Source organism: Molossus molossus, unplaced genomic scaffold, assembly GCF_014108415.1.
Source record: "Molossus molossus isolate mMolMol1 unplaced genomic scaffold, mMolMol1.p scaffold_m16_p_5, whole genome shotgun sequence".
NCBI classification, from domain to species: Eukaryota; Metazoa; Chordata; class Mammalia; order Chiroptera; family Molossidae; genus Molossus; species Molossus molossus.
The window spans coordinates 107,523,638-107,540,302 of NW_023425388.1; the positions used below are offsets into that span (position 1 = coordinate 107,523,638).

At 37.8% G+C, this 16,665-nt stretch overlaps 1 protein-coding gene across 5 annotated transcripts in view; it reads right to left on the bottom strand.

Annotated features, from left to right (window-relative positions):
• ATR (ATR serine/threonine kinase) overlaps nucleotides 1-16,665 on the bottom strand; it is a 126,981-nt gene that overhangs the window by 75,388 nt on the left and 34,928 nt on the right. For all 5 annotated transcript variants that reach the window (XM_036242270.1, XM_036242272.1, XM_036242271.1 and 2 more), the window contains exons 18-21: nucleotides 16,272-16,402; nucleotides 13,111-13,254; nucleotides 7,711-7,804; nucleotides 6,603-6,728 (exon numbers count right to left, since the gene is read on the bottom strand). In XM_036242270.1, the coding sequence (XP_036098163.1) occupies nucleotides 6,603-6,728; nucleotides 7,711-7,804; nucleotides 13,111-13,254; nucleotides 16,272-16,402 (495 nt within the window). The remainder of the gene's footprint in view (nucleotides 1-6,602; nucleotides 6,729-7,710; nucleotides 7,805-13,110; nucleotides 13,255-16,271; nucleotides 16,403-16,665) is intronic.

Genomic DNA, 16,665 nt, shown 5'->3' on the forward strand with positions numbered 1-16,665 from the left:
GAAGGGAAGAAAGAGATAAACCACAAAACTTATATGCATGAATGTGTAACCAATGGACATAGACAACAATGCAGGGGATGGGGGGGGGGGGCAGTAGGAAGGTGTCAATGGGGAAAAAGCAGAAAAATCTGTAACAAAAATAAATTTAAAAATTATATATAGATATCTATATAGATCCAGATATAGATATATTTCCTAAGTGCTTAAAAATGTTTTCATCCTACTTCACTACTAGATAAAATGGGTTTTATTTTTCAGCAAAAAATGTTGACTTCCAAAATAATTTTTTAAATGAGTATATGGTCAATGCATTTATTTACGCAGGCTTTTTAACATACAGATCCAATTGTATCATTTTCCAAATGTTTAACAAGTTATCAAAACAAATCCATGTATGGTCCAATTATCTGAAATGTCATTTTTATCATATCCTAAAAGTCCATATACACTTGGTTCTATCTCTGGCCTTTCTATTCTTTCCTACTGGTCTGTTTATTCATGTACCAGTATCATTATATTATAATTATAGAGGCAATAAAGTATATTCATGTCTGGTAGGGTTACTGAACTCTCCTAGTTGCTTTTTTTTCTTCCAGAGTTTTCCTAGCTATTTTTACATTTCTTTTTCCATATGAACATTAGCGTAAACTTTTCTAGTTGAAAAAACAAACAACTTGGCATTTCTTTGGGATGGCATTCAATTTATCAATTAACCTAGGGATGGCATTCAATTTATCAATTAACCTAAAATCTTTATAATACTGAGCAAAACCAAACCGATAAACAATTGCTGTTTTCCATTTGTGTAAATCTATTACATTTTTGTGTCTTTCAGGGATGTTTTAAAATTTTCCTGTTGGTTTATACGTTTATTGTTATGCTTATTTTTAAGTATGTAATCTTTCTCAGTTACTGTGTAAATTGGGTTTTCCCAGCAAGTCTCTATTCAGTTATTGCTTATTATATGATTAATTTTTATATCCTCCTACCTTACTGAAATAGTTTGTTGTCTGAAACAGTTTATGATTCTCTAATTTTCAAAATATATTAGTGTATCATCTACAAATAGAATATTACAACTTTTCCAATTCTTATGCCTCTGATTGCTTTCCTCTTATCTAAATTTATTGGCCAATATTTCCAACTGAACATTAAATTGTAGTAGAGTTAATGAGTAAGCTTGCTTTTAGTAGAAATGCATCTTATTTCCCCATCAAGTATGTGCGTATGTATACATATATACACATATATTATGTGTATATGCATATATTTATAATATACTGAGGTAGTGTCCATCAATTCCAATTTTCTTGAGTATTTTATTTGAAGTGGATATTACAGTTTGTCAGAGGCTGTTTCAGCATTTGTATAAACAATATGACTTTCTCCTTCGATATATTAATACTGTGAATTATATTAATGGATTGCCAAATATAAACCATTCTAGCAATCCTGGAATAAATTACAATTGTTTGTGAGTGTTTTCTTAATGTGAAAATGAGTTGTTTGATAATATTTCATTCAAATTTTTTGTTTTGATATCTGTAAGTGATAATGATCTTCAATTGTATTATTTTATATTATTTTTATGAAGTTTAGTGAACATTGTTATACATTGTTCCTTAAAAAAATTATAATTTTTCATTTCTATACTCTAGAACAATTTAAACAGCATTGGGACTATCTGGTTTTTAACGATTTAGTAAAAATCCCCCTGTAAAACCACTGGGCCTGTTGCTTTCCTCTACTGGTAGTTCTTCTGTAATATTTTGTTCTTTAGAGAAATTAGGATTTTAAGCTTTTGATTTCTACTGGAGTCAATTTTGATAAACTATATTTTCCAAGAAAAATATGCAGGTTTACAAATTTACTTGCACAAAGGGTACAATGTAATTTCTGTGATTAAAAGAATTTCCTTTGTTTCAATGGTTATTTCTGACTTGTCATTTCCTATTTGCACATTATGCTTTCTGCTTTTTGTTCTTCTTTACAGATTTACCTGTGCTAGTTTTCTTCAAAGAACCAGAATTTTTATTTATTAAAATTTTCCATTTTTCTCTTTTCTACATCATTAATTCCTGCTTTTATTTTTTATTACTCTCTTCCTATGCTATCTTTTCTTAAACAAACAGTTTTATTGAAATACAATTCACATGCCATAAACTCACTCCTTTAAAGTCTAAGAATCACTGCCCTGGCAGGTTTTGCTCAGCAGTTAGAACACTGGCCCATTGACCGAAGGCTCATGGGTTTGATTCCCGGTAAAGGACACGTACCAGGGTTGCAGATTTAATACTGGGAGGCAGTCAATCGAAGTGCCTCTCTCTCACATCAATGTTTCTCTCTCTCCCTCCTTCCCTCCCTCTCTATCTAAATATCAATGGAAAAATATCCAGCTACAAATTTATTCTAATCTAAATTTATCCTCACCTTTATTTATTTTGTAAATTTTATTTTTTTAAATTTTGATTATTTTGTAAATTACAACTGTCCCTCCTTTTCCCCCATTGATACCCTCCTCCCTGTTCCCGCTCCCACCCCTTGCCTTCACTGAACTGTTGTCTGTGTCCATTGGTTACACATCTATGCATATAAGTTCTTTGGTTTCTCTCTTCCTGCCACCCCATTAGCTCCCTTCCCTCTGAGGTTTGTCAGTCTGTTCCCTACTTCCATGTCTATGGATCTATTTTGTTCATCAGCTTATTTTGCTCATTATATACCACAAATAAGTGAGATCATGTAATACTTGTCTTTCTCTGACTGGCTTATTTCATTTAGCATAATACTCTCTAGATCCTTCCATGTCGTCTCAAAGGGTAAGACATCTTACTTTTCTATAGCTGCATAGTATTCCATTGTGTAAATGTACCAGTTTTTTTATCCACTCATCTACTGATGGGTACTTGGGCTGTTTCCAGATCTTAGCTATTGTAAATAGCACTGCTGTGAACACAGGGGTGCATCTATTCTTTATGATTGGTGTTTCAGGCCTCTTAGGATATATTCCTAGAAGTGAGATCACTGGGTCAAAAGGCAGTTCCACTTTTAATTTTTTGAGGAAACACCATATTGTTTTCCATAGTGGCTGCACCAGTCTGCATTCCCACCAGCAGCGTACTACAGTCCCCTTTTCTCCACACTCTTGCCAGTACTTGTTTGATTTGTTGATGGCAGCCATTCTGGTCAGTGTGAGGTGATACCTCACAGTCACTGTAATTTGCATCTCTGATGATTAGTGACACTGAGCATTTTTTCACATCTCTTGGCCATTTGTATGTCCAGTTTAAAGAAGTATCTATTCAGGTCCTCTGCCCATTTTTTAATCGGATTGTTTGTATTTCTTTTGCTGAGTTGTATGAATACTCTTTTGGAAATTAACCCCTTATCCGATGTATCAATGGCAATTATGTTCTCCATACAGTGCATTCCCTTTTCATTTTGATGCTGATTCCTGTTGCTGTGCAGAAGCTTTTTAATTTGATGTAGTCCCATTTATTAATTTTTTCCTTTGTTTCTCTTGACCTAGGCAATGTATCAGTGAAAATTCTGCTATGTGTGATGTCTGAGATTTTGGCGCTCCTATATTCGGTGCATATATGTTTACCAGGGTTATATCCTCTTATAGGATCCCTTTAATATTATGTAATGACCAGCTTTGTCTCTTATTATGGCTTTCATTTTAAAATCTATTTTATCACATATGAATACTGTTACACCAGCTATTTTTTTTCATTTCTATTTACATAGAAAATTTTTTCCATCTCTTCACTTTCATCCTGTGTGAGTCTTTTCTTCTGAGGTCACCCTCACTTTTAAAAAATATCCTTTAGGTAGCGGGAAGGGGGGTGGTGTCAATGGGTCAAAGGGGGACATCTGTAATACTTCCGATAATAAAAACAGTATCCTTTAACAATCTGTAGTCATTGTGTCTCATTCAGACTACTCAATCTGGCTTTTGTTGTTCTTGTTAATCCTCACCCAAGGATATTTTTCCATTGATTTTTAGAGAATGGAAGGGAGGGTAGGAGGGGGAGAGAGAGAGAAACATCAGTGTGAGAGGGGCACATCAATTGGTTGCCTCCTGCATATACCCCAACCGGGGCTGGGGAGTCTACAACCCAGAAACGTGCCCTTGACCGAGAATCAAACCCACAACCCTTCAGCGTGCAGGCCAATGCTCTAACCATTGAACCACAACCGCCAGGACTCAATCTGACTTTTAAGTGTCCTGCAGGTCCACTTACTTTCTTACACTGCCTAGTTAATCTCTTAGCATTGTGGCTTTACATTAAAGAAAGGCTTGAGAATTACCAGAAGTGATTTATCTTTAATGACACAAGTAGCAAAAGTGTGGCAGTTGTGGCTTTTCCCTAAGAACAAAAGTAATCTCCTTGAATTCTCAGATTTAGCCATTTATATATGAGGATATGATCAATATGAAGTTTAATTATGTTAGATCACGACCATGTCATCTGCTTATAAATAATGTAAACTACAAAATCTCTATGCCAAGAGGAGAGAGCCTTTGCTATTCAGACATTCATATACTAAATTTAAAAACTTAAGGTCCACTGATACATTACATATGTCAGAGGCCAAGTAGTTCAGTATTTTTTATTACCATGTGTGAAAAACGTTATAATTATCACCTACCTGAAATGTCATGTTCTAAAATTCCAGAATTATGTTCAGCAATATATTTGATTTAGAAACCATTTTCAGATAGTCTCCGCACTATCACACTCATGCCTGCTTCTGCACAGTTCTTTGGTGTCTCCGGTCCTCTTCTTTTAGGTCACATTTTTAGCTGTAGCTTTTACTTTGCCTTTTTTCAATGCTGTGGATTCCCACCAAAGTAAAACTCCTCTAAGTCCCCTCAAATTTACTAATCTGAGCATAATTTTGTTTTCTGATATAAATAAAAAGGTGAATTTTTGTGAATGACACCAAATGCATATTTAGACATCATTTCATTAGTTCTGATTTAATGTTCTTTTGCTTTTTGTAATCAGAAGTAGTAAGTCTTCTAGGCAACTGATTATTTTAATTAAGCTGTTATATGAAAAATGTGGGTAAGAAAGGCCAAGGAAATGTACAAATAAGTAAAAACTAGCTCCTCCATTTAGGTAATATTCAAATAAGGCTCAAGAGTGATAGTGGAACATGGAAGGGAAGCCTACTTTCTCCACAAGATGGTCCTTGATAATATCCTCCTATGTGAGATGCCTCCCTGACTCTGTGACATCGTGGCAGTGTAGACCTGAACTATTTGATGGTTTTAGTTCAACAAAGATGTGGAAGCTAGCCTCTGAGCAGCTTTATTCCAGAACCTGCACTTCCCTTGCTGATGATGTGGAAACATATTAAGTGAAACCAAAAAAGATATATCCTGTCTAGCTCATCTGAATGGAGTGAATCTCTGGGTAAATCTAGCCAAAATGAGGAGCCAGAGAAATGTAAATATACCAAAGTAGCTCAGCCTCCAACTTAAGTTATATTAATCAAATTACAAACATTCATATTATTATTGTCCTTTGTTAGACAGAATGTCAACTAGATTCAGGAATATATCAATTGCAGTGATTGTATTGGTTTAAAATATAGAATTTTAAGATCTTCCAACACTGTACTAAAAGATTTCAATAAAATCATACTAGTTCTTTCAAAACACCAATTAGAGGCCCTTTAAGTCTGAAATCCATGTAGAGGTTTGGGGCAAGGGGTAAGCAGAGTAGTTGCAATGTCATATAGGGCAGAGAATGAGGCCATAACATTAATAATATAGAACCACAGTTAGGATGGCATAAATCATGCACTGAAGGAGATTCAAAGCTCCTCATATTTGGTAGGATCATCTCCACACTGGCTGCTCCCCACATTGGTTATATAAGCTCAATGACCCAGAAGCATGTACTCGTTACCATCATATATATCTTTTGTCCTAAAGAAATGCTTCTTCCTTCTATCAGAAAAACAAACATCAATAACTCATGAGGGTCTTAGAATCTCACATCTTATCATACGGGTTCTTGATATGCAAAAATAATTACCTCAATTAAATTTTTCCATTTCACAGATTAATAGTGACCTGGTATTTTAAATTCAGTTCTCACCATCATCAAGATGAGGGATAATCTACATTATATTAACAAGGAAAAGAATAAAGTTCACTGGCCCCATGAAAAATTAAACTTAAAAATTTAGCTTCATCAAAATTAATAAAGTTAACTCCTTCAAAATGTAAAATAGCAAAATTACTAAACTTTTATGACAGACATCTATAGGAAACTATATGCGAAGACTCACAGAAACTGATGCTGTTCAGACACATCCACCCTTAGGAAGATGCAGACCCTAAAATATAACCATCAAATCATGGCCCTTCAAAGACAACAACAAAAAACTTTGCAAATCACTGATATTCAGTCTCAAAGGGCACCATGGATTAACAATTTTAAGTCAGATCTGCTAATTCTAGATAAAACTAAAATCACACCTTTCACTGAACCTACTGAATCTCAAGCAAACAGGTCAATTTGTCATTTTGTCTTTAAACTTCCAAACTTTCTTTTCTATAGCTTTTTAATTATATCTTAGTATACCTGATTTTTATACAAGGTTTCCTTCAAGCTTGTAAGGGCATGAATGCGAACATCTACATTTTCATGTTGAATTGCTTTCATGGAGAGCTGAAGAGTTGTCTGAAGATCAGTGCTCTCAGAGGTTTCCTATATGAAGTACATAGAGAGATACATCTAATCAATTAACTATTTCAGGAATCATTTGGAAGGCCTGGAGTTGCTTGAGAGTTATCACGAAAGTAGTTAAATTATATCCCTATTAAAAGTAGTTTTAAAAAATAATTTCAATCTCTTCCTTTGTATAGCATGTCATTTTTATAATTATCAGAAAAAGATTTCATTCTAAAATCCTTAGAGCTGAAGAAATGTATTTTTCCAATGAAATAAGAATTAACTTATCTAAAATAAATCCCCTTCTCGGTAAAAAAAATACAAGTTTCCCCTAACTTACAAAGGGTTACATAATAGCCCTGAGCCAGGTCTACAGATTATTCGGATAATTCACCCCTTCCTTGATTTGACTACTAATTTTCTTATGACTATCATGAATTACCCATTAAAGGAGAAATCAAGTCTTCAGAACCAACCATGGGGTCTGCAGTAAATACCACTGCTATTCTGAACCAAAGTCAGGTATCCCACTTTCTGCCCTAAAATTCTGTGCAATCACTATCGATATTTTTTAATTTCAGAGTTCACCGGACTTCAGGATGATGGAACTACAGATTATCCCCCTTCTAAAGCTCAGAAGCCAGTCAGATCTGAATTTCCACAGCATAGTTCATAGCACAGCATAGTTAGAGTCATCCATCCCACAGCTTTTCTTCTTTACTCAGGACATGCAGCTATGGGAGTTTCTTCTTCTGGGGACTACATGTAGGACATACTGACCTGGGTAGTAAAGGGGCACAAGAAATGTATTTTTTGCTCTATGTTCTATCTAATGCTATTATATCTTTTATCTAAATGCTAAAACTTTCGTCTACAAATCATGGATTCACCAGGAATTAGCCATCAGAAAAGGACTATATTATGCCCAGATGTGATTCTAAAGAATCTCTTTCAATGTACTGAAATTCGGGAACAATTTCACATCAATGACCTAAGCCATAAATAAAAAATTAAGTACCTTTCTGTATTCCTGTAGAACAGCTTTTATCTTTTTTAATTCTAGATGGTCAGGTAAAAAATATATTTCATGAAGAAAATCTTGTACAGCATCCCTAATAGTCAGTTGGAAGAAAAATAATTATTTGCAAAGAGAAAGCAAATTAAAAATTCAAAAATGTAGGTAAACATGGTATCGCATCCTCCCAACCACATCAAAGTTAAAACTAAATTACAGAACAACCATCATTCAAAACCGCCTGACATCGAGCTGAATGGAAGTCCTACAACTACAAAATTAAAGCAGCAGCCACATCAAGGCTGGTAGGAGGGGCAGAGGCACAGACTGGCTGGTCCCACTCCCACATGTGGTGGGTAAAAATCCGAAGGGACACCTAGGCTGTGAAGGTCCTCCCCGAGGAGTGAGGGGTATCTGTCCCACACCAGGTACCCAGCTCAGGATTCCAGGGCCAGGAAGAGAAGTGCCCATAACTTCTGGCTGTAAAAACCAGCAGGAACTGAGGCTAAGGGAGGCCGAGGTTGCTGGAGCCTCAGGCAGCTCTTCTTAAAGGGCCCGTGCATGAACTTACTCAGAATCGTGTCCTCCATGCTCTTGCATGGGGGAAGCAGCTCGAAGGTACCAGAGACATACGGGAAGAACTGAGTTGTTTGACACTAGGGTGAGGGCTGGAGAGGGGACTTTCTCCTGGACAGATGTGCTGTCAGTTGCCTTTGTTCCTTTGGTGAGCCCTTCCCCCACAGGGCAGGCACAAGGCCGCCATATCTGGGATTCCAGCAACCTGGCTCACACTATTTGCCCCACCCTGGTGATTCCCTGAGGCCCCATCCCACCCAACTTGGGCCCACCCAAGCTACAGCCAGTTGCTTTACCAAAGGAACCGCCTGTCTCAGATCCTCCTTCAGATTTTCCTAAATTCTTTCAAACAAGCAGCATCTGTTCTCAGCAAACACCATACCTCTTGTTAAGTGGCTCTAGGCCTGGCACTACCGAAGATGTAATCAAGACTCTCCCAGCAAACAAAAGCCCAGGCCCGGATGGCTTCACAGGGGAGTTTTACCGAACATTCAAAGAAGAACTAACACCTATTCTCAAACTATTTCAAAAAATTAAGGTGGTCAGAGGTCAGTGAATAGTGGGCACAGCCAGTTCTTACAGCTGACCAGCCTGAGTAAAACCCTCTCATTGATGTGCCAACAGCAATCAAGGCTCAATTACAACAGAAGAGTGTAAAGTCCACACTATGGGTGCACCTTGAGGGCCCGCTAGGAGATCAGGGAGACAGTGCCACTGGACATCTACTACAATAGGCCACCCTAAGAAGCCCAGGAGACATAGCAACTCTACCTAATACATAGAAACAAACACAGCCAAAATGAGGAGACAAAGAAACAGGTCCCAAATGAAAGACCAGAACAAAACTCCAGTAAAAGAACTAAGCAAAATGGAGATAATCAACCTAACAGATGCAGAGTTCAAAACACTGCTTATAAGGATGCTCAATGAACTTAGTGAGAACTTCAATGAACCGAGTGAGGGTCTCAAGGGCATAAAAAAGGACCAGTCAGAAATGAAGGAGGCACTAACTGAAATAAAGAGTAATTTACAGATTCAATAGTAGAGTAGGTAAAGCCAAGATGCAAACCATCGATTTGGAATATAAGGAAGCAAAAAACACCCAATCAGAACAGCAAAAAGAAAAAAAGAATGGGGATAGTGTAAGGAGCCTCTAGGACAACTTCAAGTATACCAACTTCAAGTGTACGCAACTTGGGGGTGCCAGAAGAAGAGAGAGAACAAGAAATTGAAAACCTATTTGAAACAATAATGACAGAAAACTTCCCTAACTTGGTGAAGGAAACAGACATACAAGTCCAGGAAGCACAGAGAGTCCCAAACAAAATGCATCCCAAGAAGCCCACACCAAGATACATCATCATCAAAATGCAAAAGGTTTGCCCTGGCCAGTTTGGCTCAGCGGTTAGAGCATCGGCTTGCAGTCCGAAGAGACCCAGGTTCGGTTCCCGCTAAGAACATGTACCTCAGTTACAGTTTATCCGCGGCACTGGTTGGGTTGTGCAGGTGGCGGCCACTCGATGTGTCCCTTTCACATCGATGTTTCTCTCTCTCTCTCCCTCCCTCCCACTCTATCTGAACAAAAAATAGAAAAATGTCCTCGGGTGAGGATAAAAAAAATGCAAAAGGTTCAAGACAAAGAGAGAATCTTAAAAGCAACAAGAGAAAAGCAGTTAGTTACCTACAAGGGAGCTTCCATAAGACTGTCAGCTGATTTCTCAAAAGAAACTTTGCAGGCCAGAAGGGAGTGCAAGAAATATTCAGAGTGATGAAAAGCAAGAACCTACAACCAAGATTATTCTATCCTGCAAAGCTATCATTTAGAATAGATGGCCACATGAAGAGTTTCCCAGACAAGAAAAAGCTAAAGGAGTTCATCGCCACCAAATCAGCATTATATGAAATGTTGAAGGGTCTTCTTGAAGAAAAAGAAGATAAAAAATATGAACAAACAAAATGGCAATAAATACGTATCTAGCAACAATGAACCTACAAACAAGCAGAACAGAAACATTCTCAGAGATACAGAGAACATTTTGTTGGTTGCCAGATGGAAAGCGGGTGGGGGAATGGGTGAAAAAGGTGAAGGGATCAAGAAGTACAAATTGGTTGTTAGACAAACTTCAAAGGGAAAGGAGTGGGAGGGTGGGGAGAAATAAACCAAAGGACTTAAATGCATATATGCATAACCAATGGACACAGGCAACAGTATGGGGAAAGGCAGGAGGGGGGTAGAAGTGGGGAGGAGGGGATCAACAGGTGAAAAAGGAGGAACATCTGCATATATATTCAACAATAAAAGTAAGTTTAAAAAAATATACAAAAAAACAGAGGCTGAAACTAAGTCAACTTAATACACATTTATTGATTGATTGATTTTAGATAGTGAGGAAGAGAGAGATAGAAACACCAATGAAAGAGAACACTGATTGGCCGCCTCCTGCATGCCTCCACTGGGGATTTGGCCCACAACCTGGGTATGTGCCCTGACCAGGAATCGAACTGGCAACCTCTTGGTGCATGGTTTGTTCAACCACTGAGCCACAAGGCCAGGCTTAATATACATTTAAAAGTGCTAGTTAATTACTGACATTCAAAATATTCTTCCCAACCGTGTCTAGGATGCTCAGCTAATTAAGAATGACAAATAATCAAACCTAAGAAAATAACCCTGTGCCAGTCTGTTGCATTGGTGGCCATGAGTAAACTATGCTTCTTGGCATACACACCCATGTACAGTAACTTCCTCTTCAATTTGTGCTTGCTGTGTGACCTGCTTTAATAAACAGAATATGACAGAAGACATGCTGTACCAGTGTGGGGCCTAAGTGTTAAAAAAAGTGTTACAGCATCTGGCTGGGTTTGTGCTCGTAAGAATCCTGAGTCATGGACAGGTGACATGGACATGGACAGGCAACATAGACAGGCAACATGGAAAAAGAGACTCTGAGATTATATGGAAAAAGGGAGAAGCCTAGCCAAGTCTACCAGAAGGCGAAAGTGCAGCCACACCAATGAACACTCACAAGACCAGCCAAAGAATCAACCAGCTGAACCCTGCCCAGATTGCAAAAGTATGCGTAAATAAAAATGCTCATTGTTTCAAGACACTATGTTTTGCAGTGCTTTGTAATACAGCAATAGATAATCCAACCCCAAATCAAATTCTCATAAAGAATTTTAGAGAAAAATTTGAATTCCTATTGACACTATAATTTTTAATTTGCTTCAAATATAATACTCTAATCTTTGTGGGTCCAAATAAAGTGTTTCTAAGTTAAGAGTCTTCAACCATCCCAATAAATTCAATTAAATAAAAGAAAAAGTAATAACACAAAAATAAATAATTTCTAGTCTTCATTAACTCATGCAACAAATATGCACTACGTAAGTACTATGCATTACTGTGTGCTAGACATTGAGTTTGTTACAATAAAAAAAGCTGAGATAATTCCCTCACGCAGGAAGCTTAAGACTTATCTAGCACTGAGTGAAAGAGAATTTCTTAATGATAGAGAAATGATAAAGGTAGAGAAATGATTCCTCTATAATAAACAGCAAAGGTACACTATTTGCATGATAATCCTAAAAGAATTCAAAAAGTGATCTAGAGCACTGATTATGCTGTTCTATCATGTACAGAATGTCAAAAATAAAAGTTTTTTTAATTTTAAAAAATGACATTAGCCTTTTCTTCTGTATTTTATTCCTGACTGGATGGTTACTAGAAATTATTAATGGGAACAGCAATAATATATGACTAAGTAGGTAAATAAGTAGTACTTAAATCCTAACTTTTCAGAAGCAAACGAATTACGAAAGACACCAGTAAGTGAAGAAATGGAAAGAAATGTTAAATGTATAAGAAGACACTGTAGGCTAAACAGCAACCAGAGTGAAAAATAAAAATGGAAAAAAATAATGTATGTTCTTGCAATAACAATGTGAATTAGTTGTAGCCCAGTGTCTGTTTTGGAAAATCTTGGGAAAAGATTTTAAGAAGGAAAATGTGGCTAGATTTTAGAAAGCCTTGACTGTCAAGATAATCACTTTGGAATTTGTCAATTAGGAAATGGAGAACCACAGAAAGTCTCTGCATGTTAGAATGATACAGATAAAGAAATACTTTTAACCCAGCTGTGTGGCTCAATGGTTGAGCATTGACTTATGCACCAAGAGGTCACTGGTTCAATTCCCAGTCACAGCACATGCCTGGGTTCCAAGTTCGACCATCAGCAGATGGCATTCGGGAGGCTGCCAATTGATGTTGAAGCTTCTCTCATTGATTTTTCTATCACACTCTCTATCATCCTCTCAAAAAAAAAATGAATAAAAACATTAAAAAGACAACAACAAAGAAATGCTTTTAAATATGAACATTATGAAGAAAGGTAATAAAAGTATAAAGAAAAGGAGACTGGTTTAAAAGTTAATCTAATGAAGCAGTAAGAGTTTCAACTGAGGTAAGCTATAGAAAAAGGAGATGAATATCCCTCCTAACCTTCCTCATGCTACTCAACTGTCTTTTGACTGTGAGAAGAGAGGTAAATTTAGCCTCATCTTTTTCAAAATTGATAAAAAATAATTCAGTTGTTGACTTACTGATTAATACATTTAAAATATAATTATAATGGAAGCCATGTCACAACTGAAATAGCATCAGTTCAATATGTCCTGTCTTAAAATGTCACTTTTGTTTATTGATGAACTCTACATTCAAAAGAACATGAACAGTTCCACATTGTCAACAGTAATCCTAATACCTCGAGACATAAAAATACAGTAATAAAAAGTTGCTACATTTATTATCAATTTCAGTTACAATACCTGTTTTCGATTATGAGGTAGTGAAATATAGCTGCAGTTTCTTTAGGCTGGATGTGTATGAGAGGTAACAAAGCTACTATTACATGACTGAGAAGGGAGCCTAGATAAGCATGATCCAGGCAACGAACAAAGCAGTCCCAAGCTCTATGAAAAAAAAAAAAGGTTAAAAGCACATTGTTTTATATTATTTGTAACACATCAATGAGTTATTAGCTAAACAAACTATGATAAATACAAGTAAAAATTACACGGTAGCTGTAAAAATGGAATAAAGTTCAGTACTGTATACTCAAATACTTAATATATTAAGTCTAAAAAGCAAGGTAAAAACAGTGCTTATACTATGCTATCTTTTGAGGCAAGATTAATATGAAAAAATACATATATATGTGTGAGTGTATGTGCATTTGCTTATACTTTTAGAAAGGGGAGTTATACAAAAATAATAATAAAATTAGATACCTGCAGCCTTCAAGAATGGAACCTAGATTCCCCGAGTAAAACTTAAAAACAAATTTGAATGTGAGAAAATGTAAATGTATTATATGATATTGAAATTAAATAAAATAAAGAGAAAAAGCAATTATCTGAAAATTTTAAACAAACTGAAATAAATGAATCTAACAATAACAAGTTAGTGGTACCTGCACAAAGAAAACAATTACTTCACATGACTTTATTTTATTTTTAAAATATCTTTTCTTTATTGATTTTAGAGAGAGAGGAAGGAAGAAGGAGAGGGAGACAGAAAGATCTATGAGAGAGAACATCGACTGGCCTCCTCCTCCATGCCCCCCACTGGGGATTTGGCCCACAATCTGGGCACATGCCATGACCAGGAATCAAACCAGCGACCTCTTGGTGCAAGGGTCGACACTCAACCACTGAGCGACACTGGCCAGGCACTTCACATGACTTTAAAAAGTTACAGAATAAGGACACAGAGAACCTCCAAGAGGCTTAAACTACACTCAGTAGTCTTAGTGTTAGTAGTAATATTCAAATTAGATTAGCAATCAGCCAAACCCTACAAATCTGAATGGCCTAAAAGCAGTGTGGGGAGGGGACTTAAGGGATAAATCTTTTTTTTTTTTTTTTAATCCTCACCCGAGGACATTTTTCTATTTTTTATTCAGATAGAGCGGGAGGGAGAGAGAGGAAGAGAGAGAGAGAGAAACATCGATGTGAAAGGGACACATCGAGTGGCTAGCTCCCGCATGACCCAACCAGGCCCGGGGACAAACTGTAACCGAGGTACATGCCCTTAGCGGGAACCGAACCCAGGTCTCTCTGGACCGCAGGCCGACACTCTAACCGCTGAGCCAAAACGGCCAGGGCGGGATAAATCTTTTTATAAGAGATACTTAAGAAGGAAACAACCAAATATTTGACACGTGAACCTTATACAGATTCTGATTCAAACCAACTACTTTGGGAAAAACATCTTTAAGACTCTTGGGGATATCGCTCTGGCCAGTTTGGCTCAGCGGTTAGAGCATTGGCCTGCGGTCTGGAGAGACCCGGGTTCGGTTCCCGCTAAGGGCATGTACCTCGGTTGCAGTTTGTCCCCGGCCCTGGTCGGTCATGCGGGTGGCAGCCACTCGATGTGTTCCTTTCACATCGATGTTTCTCTCTCTCTGTTCCTCTCTCTCCCTCCCACTCTACCTGAACAAAAAATAGAAAAATGTCCTCAGGTGAGAATTAAAAAAGACTGTTGGGGATATCTAAATATAGACTGCTTAGGTGATATTAAGGAATTCCTGTTCATTAGTATAATAATTTATGATGATTACATCTGAGGTATTTATAAGCACAATGATCTGACACTGGGGTTTTCTTTAAAACATTCCAACTAATGTCTGGCTCGTGTGGTTCAGTGGATTAAGCGTTGTCCCATGGACTGAGAGGTCCTGGTTCAATTACTGGGCAGGGCACAAGCCTGGGTTTTGGGCTCAATCCCTAGCGGGGATGCGTGCAGGAGGCAGCCGATGGATATTTCTCTCTCACATCAATGTTTCTATCTCTCTCTGCCTTCCTCTCTCTCTAAAAAATCAATGAAATATATATATATATATATTTTTTTTAAATTCCAACTAACAATAAAAACAGCGGAGGTGGTGCCCTGGCTGGTTTGGCTCAGCGATTAGAGCGGCGGCCCGTGGACCAGAGACCTGGGTTTGGTTCCCGCTAAGGGCACGTACCTCAGTTGCAGTTTGTCCCCGGTCCCAGTTGGAGTTGTGCAGGAGGCAGCCACTCGATGTGTCTCTCTCACATCGATGTTTCTCGCTCTCTCTCTCTCCCTCCCTCTCTCCCTCCTGCTCTATCTGAAGATAAATGCAAACAATGTCCTTGGGTGAGGATAAAAAAAAATGGTGGAGGTGGAAGATTTACATAACATTAGCAATGTTAAAAACTGCTGAGGCTGAGAAACAGATATGTAGGGGTTCACTATATTACTATGTCTCAGTATGTTAAAACATTTCATAGTAACATGGGTTTTTTTTTGTTTGTTTGTTTTTGTCTTTTTATCCTCACCCGAGGACATTTTTCCATTTTTTGTTCAGACAGAGTGCGAGGGAGTGAGAGGAAGAGAGAGAGAGAGAGAGAAACATCGACATGAAAGGGACACATCGAGTGGCTGCCACCCGCACGACCCAACCAGGGCCGGGCACAAAGTGCAACCGAGGTACGTGCCCTTAGCAGGAACTGAACCCAGGCCTCTCTGGACCGTAGGCCGATGCTCTTAACCACTGAGCCAAACCGGCCACGGCCATAGTAAAATGTTTTTAAAGAAGTAAACAGCCCTGGCCGGTTTGGCTCAGTGGTTAAGAGCATCGGCCTACGGTCCAGAGAGGCCTGGGTTCAGTTCCTGCTAAGGGCACGTACCTCGGTTGCACTTTGTGCCCGGCCCTGGTTGGGTCGTGCGGGTGGCAGCCACTCGATGTGTCCCTTTCATGTCGATGTTTCTCTCTCTCTCACTCCCCCACTCTATCTGAACAAGAAAAAAAAAAAAAAAGGAAGTAAACACATTCCCTTTTCAATACAAGTAGACTTTGTGTCTTGATTATTTATGGTTTAAACCCAATTTTTACGAGATAAAGATTCAAGTTAGTGCTACTATGAAATGCAAAAAAATCTAATAAATTGAGGTAGTGACTTACTTGCAACACAATTCAGGAAAATCATCCTTGAATCGAAGGCCAGTTCTCAGTGTGGTCATCATCTTCACCCTCACAGAACTGACATGTTTGGGTCCCATCAATTTCATCAAGGACATCAAACTGTTCAAGGCCTAAAAAGTAAGTAGGGCTTTAAAATAAAGCCTATAAACAAGATGACAGGAGAAGATGAGCCATAAAGACAAGTACATCCCACCCTAATCTTGGAGTAGATACTGTTCTCCAGCAACACAAAATATAAATGTTAGCCAGTTCACTTTGTCCAACTTCTTCTGTAGAGATTAAGAGTTTGAAAAATATGAGTTCTGTTTTGTATTTTCTTTCCCCTTGAAGGTGATTTGTTATTTTAACCTGGTGGTCCTCTGGCCAGAGATTT